The sequence below is a fragment of the Pogoniulus pusillus genome, chromosome 1, assembly GCF_015220805.1.
Source record: "Pogoniulus pusillus isolate bPogPus1 chromosome 1, bPogPus1.pri, whole genome shotgun sequence".
In the NCBI taxonomy this organism is placed as follows: domain Eukaryota; kingdom Metazoa; phylum Chordata; class Aves; order Piciformes; family Lybiidae; genus Pogoniulus; species Pogoniulus pusillus.
This window is the reverse complement of record NC_087264.1, coordinates 28,376,842-28,397,867: the sequence shown is the minus strand read 5'-3', so window position 1 is coordinate 28,397,867 and position 21,026 is coordinate 28,376,842. Positions and strand designations below refer to the sequence as shown.

At 43.9% G+C, this 21,026-nt stretch overlaps 1 protein-coding gene across 2 annotated transcripts; it reads right to left on the bottom strand.

Annotated features, from left to right (window-relative positions):
* Positions 1–14,713: 14,713 nt before the first annotated feature.
* LOC135180692 (acyl-coenzyme A thioesterase 1-like) lies at positions 14,714–20,373 on the bottom strand. Of its 2 annotated transcripts, XM_064153353.1 has the most exons (4): positions 20,201–20,373; positions 19,413–19,923; positions 17,985–18,187; positions 14,714–17,374 (listed from the first exon to the last, which is right to left on the bottom strand). In XM_064153353.1, the coding sequence occupies exons 2-4, from the start codon at positions 19,900–19,902 to the stop codon at positions 16,772–16,774; spliced, it is 1,296 nt and encodes a 431-aa protein (XP_064009423.1). In that variant the 5' UTR covers positions 19,903–19,923; positions 20,201–20,373; the 3' UTR covers positions 14,714–16,771. The 2 variants fall into 2 exon arrangements, with proteins under 2 accessions (XP_064009423.1, XP_064009432.1); XM_064153362.1 differs by lacking the exon at positions 20,201–20,373 and having other exon boundaries at positions 19,413–19,930.
* Between the last annotated feature and the right edge of the window lie 653 nt (positions 20,374–21,026).

Sequence of the window (21,026 nt, the reverse complement as noted above, 5' to 3'; positions counted from 1 at the left end):
TGTTCTTTCCCAGGTGCAAAACTCTACACTTGCCCTTGTTGAACTTAATTAAATTTCTTCTTGCCCAGCCCTCCAGCCTGTCTAAGTCTCACTGAATGGCAGCACAGCCTTCTGGTGTGGCAGCCACTCCACCCAGTTTGGTGTCATCAGCAAACTTGCTGATAGTGCTCTCTGTGCCCCCATCTGTGCCAGTACTGACCCCTGAAGGACCCCACTAGTCCCAGGCCTCCATCCCATTGACCACAACTCTCTGGCTTCTTTCTTTCAACCAGTTCCCAATCCACTTCACTGCCTGATCATCCAGACCACACTGCCCCAATTTAGCCAGAAGGATGCTGTGGGAGACAGTGTCAAATGCTTTACTGAAATCAAGACAAACCACATTCACTGCTCTACCATCATCAATCCACCTGGTTATGTCCTCATAAAAGGCTATCAGGTTGGCCAAGGCTGCCCTCAACTTTCACTGCTTCAACCAGACCCTCCTTGTTGGTTGCATCAAGAAGATATCATCAATGCACTGGAGGAACCTTCTGGACTGTGGCTGGCTGGCTGAGTAGCCCTTCCAGCAAATATCTGGATACTTAAAATCCCCCATGAGAACCAGGGTGTGTGATTGTGAGGCTTCTGTAGATGCCTGTAGAAGGCCTCATCAACTCATCAATCCCCCAATATTTCTTCCTTATTCCTCAACAATGTGTTCTTCTGTCAGTACTCACTCCCAAGACACTTCAGAAGTGAAGACATAGAACCAACCCTTGAAATTATAACAATCTGAAATGCATGTGCAAGAAAGGACATGGGGCATACCAGGTACATGCAAGCTTGAGAGCTCTGAGCTGACTCAGCAGCTGCAGTAACCTGGGATACATATTTGAGTGGCTCCACAGAAAGCATAAGTAGCTACAAGGTTCCCTCGAAATATCTGACTAGAGACAAATCATCAGTCCTTCTTCTTCATTACCAAAACCACAAGCACCATTATACACTCAAATTACTGAACTATTTTCTCTCTGATCCTTGTATGCCAAAGTAAATCAAAACATCCTGCATTAAGACTCTGATTAAGTTTCAAAAACTTCAGGATATGGCAGAGCAGAATGAGAGTTTCCAGATAGCAAGTGAAGGTTATGTTTGCCTGTTCCCTGTTTCTGAGGAGGCTAATTGTGTTGCATTGACTCTATAAATGGACCTTCAAATCTTGTGACAGTTGGGGCCTTTATATTTTCTTCCAATACTAAAGTATCCATAGAAATACACAGACAGCTGAATCACCTCTGTGAGACTTAGCAGTATATTTCAACATTAATTATTAATAACTCTTACTGCTGTGGCAGAGCAAAGCTCTGGGCAGATTTACAGATAATCCATTTGCAAAGTTAAGAACGAAAAAAAGAAGGCTGTGAAGTCATGTGGTTACAGTCCCTCAGCAAGTCTGTGGTGAGAGGTACAGTCCTCCTTAACATCAGCATTTGTTTGTTTCTTTCCAACATTCCTGACAAAGCTATTTATCAGGAGAGACACTTGGTATAGTCACGTCAGAAGGAGAGTCCTTGATGCTGTGCTGTGAGTTAGCAGCAACCCACCTAACAGGGCACAGCATGGTGCAGGAGAGGTGCTGCAGCCTGCACAGCTGACCTGTGACCCAGGAAAATGTACATGTAAATTGTAAATGTAAAGTCTAAACCCACTGTGAGATCCAGCTGGGGTAGCTAAGCCTTCTGAAAAGGCTCAGAAAGGACATGTAAACTATTGTTTCTGCAACTGTAAATGCTTTTTACCCTGGAAAGCCATTTTCTGGTCCACTCTCCAGAGCTGGAAGCAAATTCTGGCTAACTGCTATCCGCACCTCCTTTGTGATACCACAATCTACTATTCAACTAAGGTGGAGAAGAACGCAATTATCTCGCATCGAAGCTTATCTTTGATATGTTGTACCCAAGTGAGAGAACTGAGTTTGTTTTTAACTCTTGCTTTCCAGCAAGCACCAACTGATATAATGAAATACGCAGAACCAACCCAGCATCATTTCAAGACTGCCAAAGCTAAAAGCAGATCTTGATGGCTATCTGGATAACACACTCCTTTCCTTAGCCATAACCCCTTATCTTTCATTGCTGTCTCTTTATGGGCTGTGGAGGAAGGTGGCCCCAAAAGTAAGTAATCTTTCTGCTGGGCTTGGATAAAGTATGTTCTTATGCAAAAGGTCAGCTGAAGGCAATGTACCAGTGAAACTTCAGAGCAGCCTTCACACTACAACTAGTATGGAGTTTCAATGGCAAACAATTGTTACATATAATCTCTGCACAGATAAATACTCTAGCCCCAGTCTAGGAGTCTCCATTTCTGACTACTCCATTACTGACTTCATATCTATGCAGTAAATCATGGTCCTGGAACATGGAAAGAGGAAAAATCAAACCCCATACTCAGTCAGTGTTCACAGAATCACAGAAATATTCAGGTTGGAAAAGACCTTCAGAATCACCAAGTCCAACCTATAATCTTACTCTACAAGGTTCACCTTAAATGATATCCCTAAGCGTCACATCCAAATGACCCTTAAACACATCCAGGGTGGGTGACTCAACCACCTCCCTGGGCAGCTCATTCCAGTGCCTGACCACTCTCTTCATCAAAAACCTTTTCCTAATGTCCAGTCTAAACCTACCCAGTGGCAGCTTGAGACCATTCCCTCTTGTTCTATCACTATTTACCTGTGAGAAGAGACCAGCACCAGCCTCTCCACAATGTCCCTTCAGGTAGCTGCAGACAGCAATGAAATCTCCCCTCAGACTCCTCTTCTTCACAGCAGAGATAGGTACATGCTGTGCTTGTTCTTTCTGCTGTGCCTGCAGGCAGCCAAAGCTGAGAGTGCTGCAGAATTTCCAGTCAAGCAAGCAATGCAATGTCATGAGGTCTAAGCTCATCAAAACATCTCTTGTTTCAGTGAAACATTTCTAGATGATGAATGGCTTTCGAGAAACCAAAGGTTATCTTTTCCCTGTTTTTCTGCTGAAAAGTCTTTTTGGAGGCACATGATATGATACTAACACTTTTAGAGGCAGGAGAAGCCTAAAAACATGCTTAAATATGCTTTTTGTTTTCACACTTCCTTAATGACAGCATATGAAGAAAAATCTCACAGAGATAAAAGCATTCCTGATAGCCTCCACATGGAACCTTGTACTGGAGAACTGGGGGCCACAGCAAGGAGGAACCTTCATTACATGCCACAGACATTCATCCACTCACGAAAGAAATGCATTTCCTACACTGTCACCCTCCAGTTACAATCTCTTTGACTCTGTGACCTGTGCATGTGTTGACTCAATGGAAAACCACTGCCTGTTTTTCACAGGTAGCAGAAGGTTCTGTTTTCCAGGAATGCCACCTCATAAGGAGAACTTTGCACCACTCTACAGACAGAATAACAGGAAAGCAGCTGAGACATGCAGAGGCATTAGTCAAGTCATGACTGTATGTACAATAATTTAGCCTGAACAGCTGGCTAGGAGTCATAAAGGAATGCATTTTACTAGTGAGTGCTAGATGTAATTACTCTGCTGCCAGACTTGGTTAAAAGCTGGAACAGCCATAGACCATACATAGGATTTATAAAACTAACCTCTGGATTCCTTCCTGAGCCCAGGAAATTGCATTCTTTTGAGGTCTGGACTTATGTTTACTGATAGTTCAAAATTATGCTCTTCTGCAGGGAGAAGGAAAGAAAAGCAGGAGCACTGGAAAGCCAAACAGCCTTATGTGGAGAGCTGAGAGGAAAGGATAATAAATTACTCTCTTAAAAAATTCTCATCTCCTTTCAACACAAATGAAGGGAGGACTTGCACATGCAAATGTCAGGGACCAAGCGACTCCTCTGTGTTCTTAACAATTCAAGTTATCTTGTATTAATTTGTGAACTGAAAGACAGAGTGGTGTTACCTATTGTCCCAGTGTACAGCTAACCAGACAGACACAAATGATGAAAATACCCTGAAAATTAATGGAGTGGGCAGAAAATTAAGAGGAGAGAGAAGTCAGATGAATGGGATTGACTCTTTCCAAGTAGGTTTGGTTTTTTTTGCTGGTGGACAGTGGTTCTTAGGCTACACAAAACTCATTTAGTAGCCAGAGGCAGGTGAAAGAGAAGATTTTTTTTAAAAAAATTAAATAAATAAGACTAATAAGAGAAAGAAGAGAAGAAAAAGGCGAAAGAAGAAAAAGGCGAAAGAAGAAACAGGCGAAAGAAGAAACAGGCGAAAGAAGAAACAGGCGAAAGAAGAAAAAGGAGAAAGAAGAAAAAGCAGGAAGAAGAAAGGCGAAAGAAGAAACAGGCAAAAGAAGAAACAGGCGAAAGAAGAAAAAGGAGAAAGAAGAAAAAGGAGAAAGAAGAAGGAAAAGGAACAGGAACAGAAACCAAAAAAAGAGAAAAAGATAAAAAGAAGGAAAAAATAAAGTAAAAAAGTTAACCTTTCTGTCTGTTCTTCCTTCCCTGTCTCTGGGCACAATATTCCAGGTGAACCAAGGGAAGCACAGAGCACAGCATGAGCCATATATCCTGCAGAAGTAAAATTACCAAAAGACTAAAGTCACATTATATGATGGCTGATATAAGAAAGCTTTCATTTCATAGGGAAAAAAAAAAACCAGCAAGTTTTCAAAACTTGTTCACCTAACGTGGAATAAAAATCAAGACTCTCTTGTGAACCCACCATAACCACCTGCATATCAATAATCAGCATCCTGCTGATCAGAACACTAGACTGGCAAGTGTGAGAATGTCATCAAGCAGAGCCAAGGCATGAATCTCAGCCTCTTAATCCCCATGGAAAGCCCCAGCTTTTAGTTGAATGGCTATTTCAAGGAGACTTTTGCCACCTTTCTTTAAGAGGATAAAACAAGAGTTATGCAACTAAGTGCTAATCTTTTCCCCAGGGGGGGAGAAAAAAACGCTTTTTTAAGAAGTACCTTTCTTGCATCAAGACTCTCTAGCAGTTAGACAACAATGCACCCTGTTATTTTCATGTCTGAGGAGTGACTGGGAAATGTGAGTTGGAGTCAACAAAACATGAAATAAGTAGAATTTGCTTCTTGGTTTCTACATCGACCTCAAAGTGAGAGACCTCGAGCAAATCTCTATCACCTGTCAGCAGAGCCTCAGTGATGGAAAGCAGTTATTACCTCTTCATGTTGCCAGCATCTCAAGACAGTAAGTGCAGTAATAAGAACTGACTGCAAAACCACTTAGTTATGAAAACATACAAGAGAGACTGCCAAGAGCCTCTTAGAAGAGAGGCTTGTTTGCGAGTAGGCATCGTGTCCTTTGGCAGCCAGCAATACTGGGTCTGCGTGGTTTAGAAAGGAAAAAGGGACTCACCTCCAGGCTCAGCAACTGGCCTCTTGTAACCATGCTGCCGCAGTGTGAGGCCATCAACAACCCAGGGCTGGATGACAGCAGTGACTCCGGTTAGAGAGTAAGAGTGAAGACACTGCCCACTGGTTGGGAGTTTAAGAGAGATGATATGTTTCGGTGTATGTATGCAAGAGGCAATCAGGTAGAATGGATAGATCCATAAGCTAAGGCAAGTCTAACAGGCTAAACCCATCTAGAACCTTCCACCCGTTCCACCCTCAGCAGGCGGCAGAGTAGGCCGCAACTGCTCTCCTCCACCCCCGTCTCAGGCCTACAAGGCCTGGGCAGGCCGCGTGACGCAGCTCAGAATGCCCTGGCAGCCAGAGCTCCACACACCGTGAGACAGGGAGGGACACACTCTGCCCGGGGAGAGGTGTGCGGGGAGAAGAGGCAGGCAGGGAAAGAGAGTGACACCAACCGGGCACTGGCTTACAGGCTATCATACCAGAAAACAGAACGGAACAGCAATATTGCAACATCCTGGGACGCCCAGACCCACCCCCTGCAACGGGGCTTGGCCTCTGCGGTGTTCCTGAGGGAACCTGGCACCCCTGAAACCACGACACGTGCTTACTGCACTCGTCCTGGAGCAGGCAGTGCCTACCGTGCGTTCGGCCCTGGCACCGCACAGCGGAACCAAGCGTCTGGCTGGGAGCGGAGCCGCCCTGCTCTCACTAGCGTACGCACGTCTCTGGCAGGGGCAGATCTCTGCTGGGGACCCTACAGTCTACAAAAGCATACCAGCAACTACAAAACACACCTTTTAATCTTCTGGGTTTCCTTCTCTTTCTCAGGAGACCTTATTGTGGTCTTCCAGTATCTGAAGGAGGCCTACAGGAAAGCTGGTGAGGGACGTTAAGATGTCAGGTAGTGATAGCACTAGGGGGAGAACCAGTAGTGGGCAGACTCAGATTGGATGTTAGGAAGAAGTTCTTCACTGTGAGAGCAGTGAGACACTGCATCAGGTTGGTGGAAGCCCCGTCCCTGCAGGTCTTTCAGGCCAGGCTGGATGTGGCTCTGAGCAACCTGATCTCAGGAGCAACCTGATCAACAGGAGCAACCTGACCACAGGAACCTGTGAGGCACACAACACCACTGACAGCTTTGGATGAAAGATGTGTTGTGGGTGGCATATATGGGTTCACTCATTGCCATTTGCAGGCTGCTTCTCTATCTTCAGTGAGGAAACACAAACAGAACAACGTAAAAATAAGGACTGCTGTCTCCACAGGAGCTACAATTCTTTTTCATCAGTCAACAAATCTCTTCCACCATTGAGCTGTACTTTGATTTGTACATACGGTACTCAAAATATTCACTCATTAAAACCATCCTAAGACAAGTTTAAGATCCCCAAGTGTATTATGGAACTATTTGCCTCCTAGTTCCATGAGTTGCATCCTTTCAAAACTCTACCAGCTCCTCTCAGACTGGAATGTACTTCTCCCCTCAAAAAACATTTCAGTTACAGTATGTACTTTCTTCTTCAAAGAGAGGAAGTCTTCCTGAACACCTGCCTCAATAGAACGGACTGGAATTGTGTCAATCACAATTTGTGCCTCAGTTTCTATGAAACATGATGCCCAAGGAATGTACAAACTCCAGAAGACAGGAGGAGATACTGCATGCCCTCCTGAGTTATCCATACCTTTGCTACCAGGAAGTCATAGGTTCTTGTAGCTGTTCTTCTGGCTGTGGATGCAGTGGTGTACACCCAAACGTGTTTAACACCTCATGAACCAGCCCTTCTATGTCAGGCAAGTGCACTTCATGCTGGGGAAAGAGAGCCTGGATATGCCATTTCTTAGAAACTCAGAAAATTGGAAAAGGCCTTCAGGGCCCACCTCATCCAAACACATGATCAAATGAGGACTTGCTTCCAATGTTAGATCACATAGCTCTTTTTTTGTTTTGTTTTCCAGTCAAAACCACCCACAGACAGTGAGTCCACAACCTCTTTGGGCATCTCATCTACTGTTTAACCACCCTCATTGTGAAGAATCTTTTTCTCTGTTGTTTCTCAGTCATTCCATGTCACAAGCTGTGACCACAGTGTGTTGTTCTCACACTGCACATTCCCTGCTAGCAGAAGAGAGCACACTCTATCAGCTTTTTAGTTTCAACATACCCTTTTCTTCAACAGTGTCTCAGTTGCTGACAGTGGTTTACTCAGCTGAACCCTGTCACAAGGTCTGCCTGATTTGCCTACATGCAAGATAGACCACAAACTGAAGGGAGTAGCTTCCTAATTACCTTCTCCACCAGAACAGATGTGTTTTCCAGCCACCATGTCTCTAGCATGCAAATGATTGTACAAAAGATGATCAGGGATTGAGCAGGAATCTCTAGGGTACCTACCTGACCATTCCTATTTAAAGCCCTGAGCACTGTCAGAGTAATCAGTTACCAATACACACTTAAGCATAGCCTGTTTCATATGTTTGGTTATAAGCATGGATACACAAGCAGCACTTTAATCTTGATCTTGACCTTAGAGAGAAGGGTAGTATGTGACTGTGTTCTTTATCATCCTCCTTATAAAAGCCAGTCAGGAAGGTTCTGAAGGCCATCAGAATAATTAGAGGCTTCAGATGATTTTACACATGAACAATTGTCACAAAGCTGCATCCAGATATACTTTGCTAGATAGAACATAAAATCTCTCTTTTTTTTATTGCATCTGCATGTATTGCAAGAAAGAAGACTATGGAGTTATTCAGAACAACAGTGCAGCTGAGAGAATCCTCCCATATGAACTGAAACAACACTTTCTTGCAAGATGAAGCAAAACCCCACCCTTATCAGCAATTCAGGGCCTTCCAAACATACCCTTTCCCTGGAAACCGACATTGTCATGCTCCACTTCCCAATGGACAGCGCAGACTCCACTGGAACATTCCCAAAGCTGAAGCTGTGTGGTCTGTCTTCAGCCCAATAGCAGCAGGCCAGAGCCACAGGCTGAGGAATTAAGAGGTTTACTGAGTGCTGGTGCCCATTTCTAACAATCAGGTCTTTGTCAAGTGAGAAAGATACAAAAAATAATTTGTTTTCCCTCCTTTAAGGATTGATGCTCTGTCATTAAAAAAAAATGCCCCAAATAATTTGTTTTCCCTCCTTTAAGGATTGATGCTCTGTCATTAAAAAAAAATGCCCCAAGTGCTGCAAGACTGTGCAAAAGGTGGAGGAAAAAACAGAAAGCAGATATTCTGCTCTCAGGTGAAGGTACAGATGAACAAGAAGGTACAGAAAGAACAAGACTGCTAGGAGGCACAGAAGTGAAGAAGCTGTCTCTGCACATTGGTAATCTAAATGGAGCCCAGGAGCTCTCAGCTTCACAGGGAGTGGCAAGCAGACTGTCAGGAAAGCAGTAAGTGCTAGGATACTCCAGCAACTGGAAGTGGTATTTCTACCCAAAAGTACAGACCCTGGACTTCTTTTTCCATGACAGTAATGATGCTATCAAGTATCAAAGTAATCTTCCTGCACCAAGACAAATATCTCTGACCCAAAAGGACCCAAAGATGGGAGGAACTGCTAGAAAAATCTGATCCATTTTGAGATAGTAACTGATGTTTGAGAACATTGGACTGACAGTAGCCAAGGACAGACTGCTGCAGATGGCACAGGCTTATTGGTTCAAAACTGTCTTACTGAATTCACAGCATATTAACTTTAAGAACTGCACTTGAGCCTTTTTTTGTCTGACTGAAGGTAGAGACCTGCTCCTGTGCAGGACATCTCCCTCAAGCTCTCTATACAGCTTATCCCCTGTATTCATATTTCACTGTTCTCTCACCACTATCAAATTCTTTACTCTCTCAGGGCCATAGGATCACAGAACCTTAGAGGTTGGAAGGGAACTCCAGAGATCATTGAGTCCAACCTCCTTGCCAAGTCAGGATCCCCTAGGGTAGTTCACACAGGAACACATCCAGGGAGGTTTTGAAAGTCTCCAGGGAAGGAGACTCCACAACTTCTCTGAGCAGTCTGCTCCAGGGATCTGCCACCCTCACTGGAAAGAATTTTCTCCTCATGTTGAGGTGAAACCTTCTATGTTCTAGTTTGTAGCTGTTGCTCCTTGTCTTATTGCTGCTGACCACCGAAAAGAGATTGGCCTCATCCAGTTGACACCCACCCCTCAGATTTTTCACAGAATCACAGAAACATTCTGGTTGGAAAAGCCCCTCAGGATCACCAAGTCCAACCAATATCCCTGCTCTACAAGGTGCACCCTAAACCATATCCCCACACATCACAGCCAAAGGACTTTCAAACACATCCAGGGTTGGTGACTCAACCACCTCCCTGGGCAGCCCATTCCAATGCCTGACCACTTTTTCCCTGAATTTTTTTTCCTAATGTCCAGTCTAATCGTGCCCAGTCATAGCTTGAGGTCATTCCCCCTTGTTCTATCATTATTTAACTCTGAGAAGAGACCAGCACCAACCTTTCCATAATGTCCATTCAGTCAGCTGTTGACAGCAATGAGGTCTCCCCTCAGCCTCCTCTTTTTCAAACTAAACAGCCCTGGCTCATTCAGTCACTCCTCATAAGATTTATTCTCTAGGCCCTTCCACAACTTTGTTGCCCTACTCTGCACTCACTTGTACTTAGCCAAAAGATTCCAAGATTAAAACAAACAAACCCCAAACCCACAGAACAACAACAAAAAAAAAATCAAAGACAAGCAAAACCTCAAACCAACCACTAACAATTCCCCAAATGCTGTAACAAATCAAACCCTTCTGCCTTTTAGAATCATAGAATGGTTTAGGTTAGATATTTGAACACATTGATGAGACCTCCTCTCAGTCTCTCTCCATTGCAGAGATTCACAAGTCCTCCAGTCATCCTTGTGGCTTTCCACTGGACTCTTTCCAGCAGGTCCCTGCCTCTCCAGAACTGGAGATCCAGATCCATTGCAGAGGAGCATAGCACACAATGAGCCATCAAGCATTCACTTCACTGCATACAGAAACAGATCAAAATTTAGGATCTAATTTAGGACTAATTATTCCAAATATAACTAAAAACTCTGCTAGAGTTATCCTGGTTTGGCATAAACCACATTGACCCTGAAAGCCAAAGTATCACTCAGCACTGTTTCTCCTGGTAAGCCCACACATGTTCCTGCTACTTCCTTCTCCAATCCAGATAAACATTTTAATCTTCTTTTCTGTGGTTTTTCTTCCACAGGATTGCATCCCAGATCAGCAAGTAGCAAAAAGGCATAATCACCCCTTTGGGCAGCAAGGTATTCTTACAACAGTTAAATTGAAACACAGCCTGTTTGGCCTGGAGAAGAGGCAATTAAGAGAAGATCTTACTAATGATTATCAGTATCTAAAAGGTGGGGGGCAAGATTATGGAGTGAGGCTCTTTTCAGTGATGCCCAGTGACAGGACAAAGGGCAATGGGCACAAACAGGAACTGTGAGGGTGGCAGAGTTGAAGCAGGCTGACCAGAGAAATGGTGTAGTCTCCTTCTATGGAAAGATTCAGAACATACCTGGACACAATTTTGTGCAACCTGCTCTGGGTCACTTGGCTTTTAGTAGGAGGGTTGGACTAGATGATCTCCAGATCTCCAACCTCTATCATTCTGGGATAAAATCACACCTTTAAGTAAAGTGACTTCAAAGCAGACTAGTCTAAAAGCAAGATGTCCAGTGGCTTATGTCACTGAAATAATACAAGCCAAACTTAATAGGGTGCAACAACTCATTTAAATATTTATCTCCAAGCATTATCTAGATCCAGAGCCCGAGCTCTTTTAGGTTTAATATAAGTTTTATATGGACAATTTCTTAAGAGTTTGAAAAACAGTGAAGTTTAGCATCTCTAATTTTTATCCTGGACAATGACAAATGGCAGTGTTATTTTGCAGTAAATGCTACAAGGAGCATTAGTTCATCAGAATCATTATTTATCCTTCTAGCCAAACTTCAAACAAAATATCAGTTTCTTGGCACTTTATACTGTATTTGGCTCAGATTCCATTTCTGAATGACTTGTATGGAGCACTAAAAAAGTGCAGAAGAGTGATTTGCTTCTGAAACATTAGAATTACATATTTCTCAGCAAAATATTAATATAGGAAAAAATGTTACTGTCTTTATCTTGTCATTCAGTGTTGGTTTTATCCCACAGCTTGATTAACAAAAAAAAGGCCCTGGACACCTTTAGACTTCCAACTAACCAGAAACAGAGAATGGAGAAAGGTCACTTCTAAATTACACTGCCCAACATATTCTCATCTTTCACTTCATTCCTTCTGTCCTGTGGCCATGAAGCAACCTTGCCCACAGGAGCCATCCAGAGATACTGGGTGAGAAGCTGCAAGTTTTACAGAAGAACATTCACACTGAAGTCTCCTTGTTCAGAACAGTGACATTTTACTGAATCTCCAAATACCTACCATTTCTCAGAGACACAGTGCTCAAGCCATGGCTGCCTTCTCAAAGATCTTTCACCACTTCTGTACCTGTGGTTCACTCCTCTCTAATAAAGGCATTTTGACTATGGTCATTCTGCAGTTTCTTCCAAGTTATACTGTAGATGTATCAAAATGCTTCAGGATCAGCTTTAGATTGCATTCAATTGGAGCTGGTCTTCTGTAAAGAACATCCAGAAATACTTCTTACAGATTAACACACATGGAAAAGTGTGGGGAAAGAACCACGCAATCCTTTTCAAGAAGGCTTGAGAAGTACAGAGAAGATTGCTCCATGCAGTGCCCAACTGCTTCCAAACTGTCAGGAGTGCCAAGAGTTTTTTCGTGAAGGGCCTTTGAATACATAGGACAGCAGGATGGAGCTTGTGCTGGTTTGAGGCTAATTGGGATATTCTGATGAGAGAAATTAGATCACTGGTTATGAAAAGAAAACAATTATGAAGTCTATGTTATTCATTGGTTTGCTGAGAGGGATAAAAAGCCAAAAGTCAACAATTTGTCCCTCTGTAAAGCATTAACCCTCCTGGGGGTGGTCTGAACCTGACCCCAGGTGTAGTGGTTAGCCCACTCCACTTCCTGTCTAGACCCTATAAAAACAGGGGAACTTGCTGTTTCTCTCTTTGCCCTCCCTGCCTGCCAGCAGCATCCTTATTCCTGCTGTTCCTGTTTTACCATGTGGCCATTCTACCACATGGTGGACAACCACTTTCTTAATCTACCTCCACCCATTGCCATCAATCTGGTTGTATGCATATATTTTGTATCTTGTTTCCTTACCCTATACCTCTTTGTAACTCCCCTACCTTAAATACCTTTTATTCATTGTTAAAGTTTTTTCTTTTAATTTCCAAATCAAAGCAAGACTATTCTTTGGGTGTTTTCATCCCTTTCCTCTCTACATCTAATTCCTTTCTTTCCAAAGTGGGGGAGAGGGGAAGGCATCCTATTTTTGTACTGGTTCTATTAGCTATATTTTGAGTCTCTGGGAAGATTAAACTAAAACCAACACACGCTCTCTGGTCTGGAATGCTGGATCTATTCACTTCCTCTCCACTCCACTCTAATTATTAATTTCTCCACTACTCTCAGCTAACACAAAACAATTTAAGCTTTGGTTCTTGTTTTGTTTGTCTGTCTGGGAAAGCAGAGGGAGAAAGAGAGGGTAGCTTTGAGCCCCTTCTGGGCAGTTTCCTTTGTTTGGGAGGGAGTTTGGTTTTTTTTTCTTGTTTCTAATTTGTATGCAATTGTAAATAGTTGTAAATATGTTGTGTGTACATGCTTGTAAATTTTGCTTTGCTGTAAATATAGCCTCATTTTACTTCCAAGCCATCTGAGCTAGTCTGGTAAATTCCAATCACAGAGCTATATAGGGAAAACAATCTGCACCATGATACAGAAAGCCCACAATGAAAAGAGTAAGCTGTGCCCAAAGTTCTCACAGCGTGCAAACAGCCTATGGCCTGCTTCATGGACACTTAATTATGTATGCCTCATATATGTTAGATTGCATTCATCCAGATTATCTGAGAACCACAGGATCTGGGCAGTCAGACTAGAATAGAATTCAGAGATGTTCCAATCAAGGATGTTTTTCCACACCATTTCTTTTGGGGGTAGTCATCTTTCTCTGCAGAGAGAGCACAAGTTGAACCAGAGCAAAGAGGGGAAGTTTTAAGAACACACTGGCAGGGCTACAATCTCTGTTGCAGTCTAACTACAGATGAGTTTGAGAAACTTCCCAGAAGAGCACTGCAAGATGTATTGTTCCTTTGTGATGAATTTGTTCACAGCAGCTTACATGAGGTGAGACTGCCTCTCAATTTCTCACGAGACCTGCCACAAGTATTTTTCATCCCCATAATAGAAATGTAGAGCAAAGTGCTAAACAAATGCATGACTGATATAAGCATCAAGCCAAGACCTTTCAGTTCAGACTAGTCCTTTGATGCTCTATCAGGAACATTTTTCAATTAAAAGTGGATTACAAGAACAGCTTTTCCCATCCTAGTTTTATTAGTTTTATCAGTTGTGCCTGGCATAGGCTGTCTTTTGCAGCTGAAAGTCAATTATCTTTAATTAAATGACTCCCATGAGTTTTTTGAAGACTGCTGTCTGTGATCTGAATGCCTGGAGAAATTACATAAAGCACTCTGACCCTACAGGCTGCAATTACAACAATTTTTGCCACTAACTTGGAAAAAAAAAACAAAACTCATCTTAGCCCCATTTGTCTAAACCACTTCTTCAGCAGAAGAAATGCCAAGCAGTCCAAGCTTTCAGCAAAAGAGAGACAAGCATTTCACTGAAGTTAGGCCATTTGCAATTATCTGATATTAGTCTCCCTTCAGTTTCTATTTCCTGAAGATAAGTTTCAAAATTGAGTGTAATTTAAGGAGGACAGATAATGTAAGAAGACTTTTCAGTGTGACTGGGTTGGCTGGTGTACTTTGCTCTTTGTACACGGCACAGCTAAATCAGCTTTTCCAGATTTTCCTGCCAGCTGCCATCCAAGTGACAAATAAAGGACATTTAACTAGATGGCAGATTTTTCATGCCAGAGCAACAGCACAAAGAGATCTTATGTGCTATTGTCATTGATGGAGTCACCATTCATCCTTTAGTTCAACACTGCTCTCCTTGAACCTGGTTGCTGAATGTGACAACCTAACAGAGTGCATGAAAGCATCACTGACCACATTGTTCATTTACTGATGGAGAGCATTTTTCCTTTTAATAGTAGCTTCCTATAAAGAAAATGTATTTTCTCGTAAGCTTACAATTTTGTAATCCAAAGTATAGATCTATAAACTGTTTTTTGAAGGTTGAGGAAGTTTGTCTTCCCCTCAGAAGGGATTAAAATAAATGTGAATTATCCCAAAGGCTGGAGAATAATTCATTGTACTGCAGAAGCCACCCTGTATTCATTAAAAACTAAAAGACAAAATGACTGGTGCCCCAGAAAGACAACCAAGCACACCGAGTTTGAGAAAAACATGGACTGACAATGCAGAGGCTTTTTGACTGCTTTAATGAAACAGAAAAATGTGGAGAAAGAAAATGTCCCTTATCCAGACTGAACAGCTTAAATGCCTTTGAATCACAGATCACAGGATGTTAGGGGTTGGAAGGGACCTCCATAGATCATCACGTCCAACCCTTCTGCCAAGGCAACATCCCCTAGGGTAGTTAACACAGGAAAGCATCCAGGTGGGGTTTGAGCCTCCAGAGGAGACTCCACAACCTCTCTGGGCAGCCTGTTCCAGTGCTTTGAATTCTCTTGTCACTACATGTTACTCTTCTGCAAGGTCCTACCCTTTCACTAAACATCTGGAACAATCACAGTCCATGCGGGACACAGAGACACAGGTGAGAAAGAGAAACGAAGAAGAGGTAACAGCAGAACTGGGATGGCCAATGTGGGTGAGCAGGAGCAAGGCTTCCCTCATCTACCATTTTAAAGAATAGCTGGAACAGAAAAACTGGAAGAATCATAAAGGACATGCTCTGTCTGCAATATATTGCTTGAGAGTCTACAGTCCTTTGAGGCTCAGCATGCTTGGTTGGAGCAGTCGTTACTTCTTGGAGCAACAAAACCAAGGGGGCATCATTTGGCCCTGCTTAAGTGAAAGGCAAAGACCTCCAGCTCCTGCTTGCTTCTGTGGGAGAACAGGAGGCCTTGACTGCTTCAGGAAGCAAAACTTTCTCAGTTAATATCATCTGATATCTAAAAATTCCAGCAAGCTGCTATTTGTCACTATCTCACAAAAGAGATAGATCAGAGTCATCCTTGGCAAGTCTGGACTTCAGTAAAGGGTGAGAAATTGCATTCTCCCAGAAGGAAAGGTCATTCCTCTCTGAAGAGTGGCATTTCCTAGCTGTTACTGAGCCCACAGCTTGTCCGTGGCAAGACCATAGAGACAGCTCATTCCAGACGGCTCCTTGGCAGCGGCAGTGGCTTTACTCTTCCTCCCCAAACCTTTCAACATTTAAAGAGGGCCTACATTATTGGGAAGAGGGAGGAAGTGGGGAGGGAAGGAGGCTGTTTACAAGGGCGTGTAGAGATAGGGTAAGGGGCAATGGTCTTAAACTAGAGAAGAGTAGACTTAAGATTGGATAACAGGAAGAAGGTCTTTACTATGAGGGTGGTGGAACACTGGACCAGTTTGCCCAGGGAGGTGGTGAAGGTCTCATCCCTGCAGACACTCAAGGCCAGGCTTGATGGGGCTCTAAGCAATCTGATCTAGTCAGTGCAGGGTGGGTGGACTAGATAGAGTAGTGCAGTGGAAACTTTCCCTGGTATGTCAGCAGGAGACACAACCAGAGTAACCTGGGTAAGATTCATTACTTTTGGTTTTCAAGGTACCACTGAAACAGTATTACCTCCACAATTAAAAATAAGCCAGAAAAGTGCCTCTTCACTTAGATGAGATAGATCTGCCACAACATTTTTACTAAGAAATGAGAGAAAACAATACCAAGAAGAAAGGATAGAGCACTGCCCTGATGTCCCAAGAAACTGTTAGCTGGTTAAAGGTGCAAAACCAAACAATTCAGCAGAAAACTTCTCCTATGAAAGTATTCCTTGCTACCAGAGGAGACAGTTTGAGAGTGAAGGCCAGCACAGCTGGCTCGGTGCAAATTCACCCTTGCATAACAGGCTGCCAGGTTTTCTCAGATGACAGCAGAACACAGGCAGATCAGATGGTGCCAATCTACAGTGCAGCCAGGGGCAGAAAACAACAAAAAATCAACTAAGAAACAGAAAAATATTTAGGGAATGAAAACAAACAACTACACAACAATGAGGTTTAGAGGAAACAAGGCCAGGGAATTTTCAATGAGCTTCCAAGATTCAGTGAGAGCTGAAATACCAACCCTGGTCAGCATCCTCAACAGCTTCCACTAGAGTTTGCTCCTTGGCATGTCTGCATCCATCAAGTGTTGCCAGAAAAAGGCCTGTATCCTGTGCCATGCATCTTCCTGGGCTTTGGCATGCTCCCTCCATTGCCCTCCCCAATACACAAACATCCCAAGTACTTTGTGGATAGAAACCTGGCACAGAGGCAAGTATGGTGGCTCCAACAGGTGCCCAGCTCCAGGATAGGAGCAAAACTCTGCTTCCCGCCCATGCTGCTGCAGGCGTTGAACAGCGTCCTGGCAATAGAGGTCACTTTTCCAGTTCCTGTCATCTAGTCCAGACAGGAAGAGGAACTTGGCCAAGGACCTCTCCAAAGGAATTCGACAATCCCAAGTTGTTGGGTCCCTGTGATCAACTGGCATATCTGAGAAATCAACTATGCCAGACTCATCACTGGTCTTCATCTTCTTCAAATCATATGGGTGGGCAGGAATAGTAAAGCCACCACCCTGCAAGGGAATGAAGGAATTAAAACTGCTTCCAGATATGCTGACAGCTGCTTTGATGCCAGGTAGAAATGTGGCCATGGAAAGGGCTAGATCAGCTCCTTTAGACAAGCCCAAAACACCAATCCCAGTACTTTTCACCTGAAACACAGTTACAAAAACAAGCATTACCAACTACTCATTTCCTCAGCTGACATAACTTCTCCAGTTCTGCTTTCTCACTCACCATCTAAGGCCAGCCATATTTTACTCCTTCCCTCTCCCTGTTCAGGTTATATCACTTCCTCTTTGCTGAGCCTTCATGAGACAATGAATTCTACAGCTCCTCAACACTTCTCCTCTTGTAAGTCTTTTTTTTCCTGGTGACACCTATAGACAAAGTTTTTTGCCCCCTCCACATCCTGGTGAGACATTTGCTCTCACTATTCTATCTCCCACCCCCCTCAATCTTCTCTCCTTAAGGTCCCCTTTGGAAAACCACTTTTTCATGGGTTTACATGCTTTGATTTTCTTTCACACCATAGTTTTTTTATACTCTCCTACAGCTGATCTGTTATCTTCTGGTTTGTCTTGGAATGCACAAGATTCACTTCATCTGAAGCTGAGTAAGAACAGTAACTGTTTAAACCAACTTATGCTGTCCCCCTGTAACATCTCAGGAACTTAGCTGCATTCGGTGACAGACAGCATTCCAATCAGAAAACTGGAACACAGCTTCCAACAGGAAGAGCATCATATTTTTTTCTCTTACCTGCTGCTGTTTCCGTAGAAAGTTCACAGCTTCCTCAAAATAGCTGAGTTCAAGAACCTCTGGCATAGCAGGGAGATCTTCAAAGGCCATGTAAGCAAGAGCCAGAGTCACAAAGCCTCTGCTAGCCAGGAGACTTGCTCTGTATTCAACAAGACCTCCTCCAGATCCATACAAATCAATAAGTCCAGGGAATGGACCATCTCCTGCAATGGAAGATGTGTGTGTATGTATAGAATCAAAGAGAAAAGTTTCCACAGTTATCTTTTCAGTGGTTTCCGCCCAGCACACATCAGAGCAGTAGTTATCAGAAAGAAATTACCCTCTAAAGTGGAAGTTGCCATTCTCAGGCACACACACAGTCACTGTAAGGACACTGATCTTTTTTCTCTTATGAACTCATTATAGGAACTCAGGCATCCTTCTCCCACCATTAATTTCAGCTGACATTGGCCTAGACGTTCCCAGGTCATTGGGGATCAATAAATAAACAGTATTGCTGCATAGCTGCACTTCTTTAGCAATTGTGCTAACAGCTTTTCCAGCTGGGTTATGAAATGCACCACGAAGGTCAGCACCAATTCAGGCTTCAGCATGATCTGGGTAACTAGCCCTGGCCTCAGTTCTCTTCCTGCAGCCACAGGACCTTTCTTTACTGCTCTGCGCATTCTTATAGCCAGACTTCCCTTACAAGATTTGGTGTCACTGCAGCTGCAAAGAACTTTTAATTCATTACAGAGCAAGGGATTTGTGTTTTAAGTACCACTCAAGGAAAGTAAGCAGTTTAGAACTCAGAGCAGCTTTACAACAGATCCAGTCCCAGGACTCTCTCTGTATGGCACTGTGGAATACGATGCCTGTTCAGTTAAAGACCTTGCTTTTTTCATTTATCTCCCATCTTCCCAAGCATTCCATGCAGTCATGCTGCTCAGTTGGGTAGAGATTTCATTCTTTGGCCTTTTCTTAGACAGAGACAGATAGGTCTAAAGCCTTCAGGAGGATCCACAGCAACTGCTGGAGCAGCCTAGGCTGGCTACAGACTGCGTCCAGTGCTCCCACTCATCACACCTCATCATTTCTCTCTCCACAGCCAGAGATGTCACACCTCACAGCTCTGCTGAAGACCAAGGGGCCTAAACAGAAGAGCTAAGAAACAAGCACATTTTCCCGATATCCCCTCTATTAAAAAAAATAAAAACAAAGCCAAACCACTATTTGAATTACCTCCCTGCCATCCCTGCATCCTTGTGCCTCAGCACTTGACCTATCTGTGCGACACTTGTTCCTCCCTGCTCTGCTGCGAGGACCCAAGTAGCTGGACCATGCACAGCCTGAGACTTTGCTCTGGGCTGTCGAGTGCATCCAGGGACCACGGGGCACAACAGCTGGTCTAAGTCACACCTTGAAAACCAGAACTGAATTAAAACTCACCAGGAGGGAGGAAGAGGGTTGCTTTCAGACGACCTTCTCTGACTGGAATCCTCTTCACCCCCTCTCCTAAAAACCATCGCTCATTGGTGCATTTTCCCAGCAAGTGGCTCATGTCTCCGTGGCCATCGTAAACTTCTATGTCCACATGGAAAGGGGTCAGGACGTTCCTCTTTGCCAGTCGCTTATAGGGCGTTTTAGACTGCAGAGACCACAGCAGCCCCATCGGTTCCACTCCCAAATAGCTGCCCCCGACCGCTGGGGAGCGGCTGAGGTCGAGGTCGCCGCGGCTGCCAGCTCTGTAGAGAGCGTGGGCTTGGAAGAGCTCCCCGCTCTCATCCACCAGGCTGGCTCGGAGGGTCACCGCCTGCTGCGGTTGGAGACCAGCGACCAGGATCTGCACGGGGTCATCGAACAGGCACCTGGGAGCAGGCAACACCGAAACCTGCGCCGCCATCCCAGCTCTGCTGCTGGCACAGGAGCTGCCCTTCATGTGCGGCGACACACGGGATACCTGAAAGTGCGTGACACAAGGCGCCTGGAGCCCTCTCAGGTTTAAATCTCTACCCAAAGTCCAGAAGGAACCACCGTGACAGCTTCCCTCGCTCAGCGAACAAGGGCTGCTGGGAGACGTAGTTCGGAGCACGCCTCCCTCCAGATGCTCCAGCTCGGAGCTCACACAGTAACAGCAACTACTTGGCGCGCACCCGAGCTGGCTGTTTCCGTCTTAATTTCGGTTACAGGGAAAGACTAAATTAAAAAAACCAAAGTTACAGAAAGAGAGTATTTACCTCTCACTTCCTCCAGCAGTGGGGAGGTCTGGGTTCGGCTGCAGAACTGGTCTGGGCACCTTTGCTAAGGCACACTGAGCGCAAACGAGCTGGAAAGCCTGAAGTAATGTGACATGTTAATCCAGATATGAACCAAAGCCTGCCCTTCATTCCTCTGGAGGTTTCAGCAATTTCTAGATGAGTGCCAAAAGGTAAAATAAAGCATTATGCTTTAAATATGTTTCATTTTAAAACAAACAACAGCAAAACCCCCACAAACCAACAAAAGACCAACAAAAGCACAACCCCAAAAAAAAACTCCAAAAGAAACAAAGTAAAAGAATGGTTACATTTTGTTCACAGTAATGAATCCTGTCAAAAGATCATCTGCATTTCCCTAGTTAATACATGAAAAATAAATCATCCCCCCCCCCATCACTAATGTTTCTGAGGAACTGTTTGAAGATATGTTGATAGACACCAGCCTCTGGGTTTCAGAAACAATAATACCACATTTTTGCAATGTTGGTGTATTTAATCACTTTCCAGTCCTGCCCTGTAGTCTCATCACATTCTGTGGAAATGCAAATAGGAATTCAGGCTGCAGAAACAGGCTCTTGGTTTACACAACTCCTCTGAGCAGGTGTTGGGCACCAAAGGAATAAAACAATCGGCAAGCTGCAGAAGCACATGTCATACCACAAGACCACAGGTGATGTACAGATTGACTGTAGAACTGGCAAAGCAACTCTAAAGTCACTGTTCAGGACACAAAATAGTGTGGCCACATTTAAATACAACAGTGGAAAGGGGAAAAAAAGGCAATAAACCCATTAGGAGGAAGTTC

Bases quoted from the DNA above. Each gene is read 5' to 3' on its own strand.
- LOC135180692 (XM_064153353.1), bottom strand. From the start codon at position 19,902: ATGAAGGGCAGCTCCTGTGCCAGCAGCAGAGCTGGGATGGCGGCGCAG. The intron at 18,188-19,412 runs GTGAGTTTTAAT...CTTCCATTGCAG, and splicing joins AACCCTCTTCCTCCCTCCTG to GAGATGGTCCATTCCCTGGA. The intron at 17,375-17,984 runs GTAAGAGAAAAA...ACTGTGTTTCAG, and splicing joins TTCTACGGAAACAGCAGCAG to GTGAAAAGTACTGGGATTGG.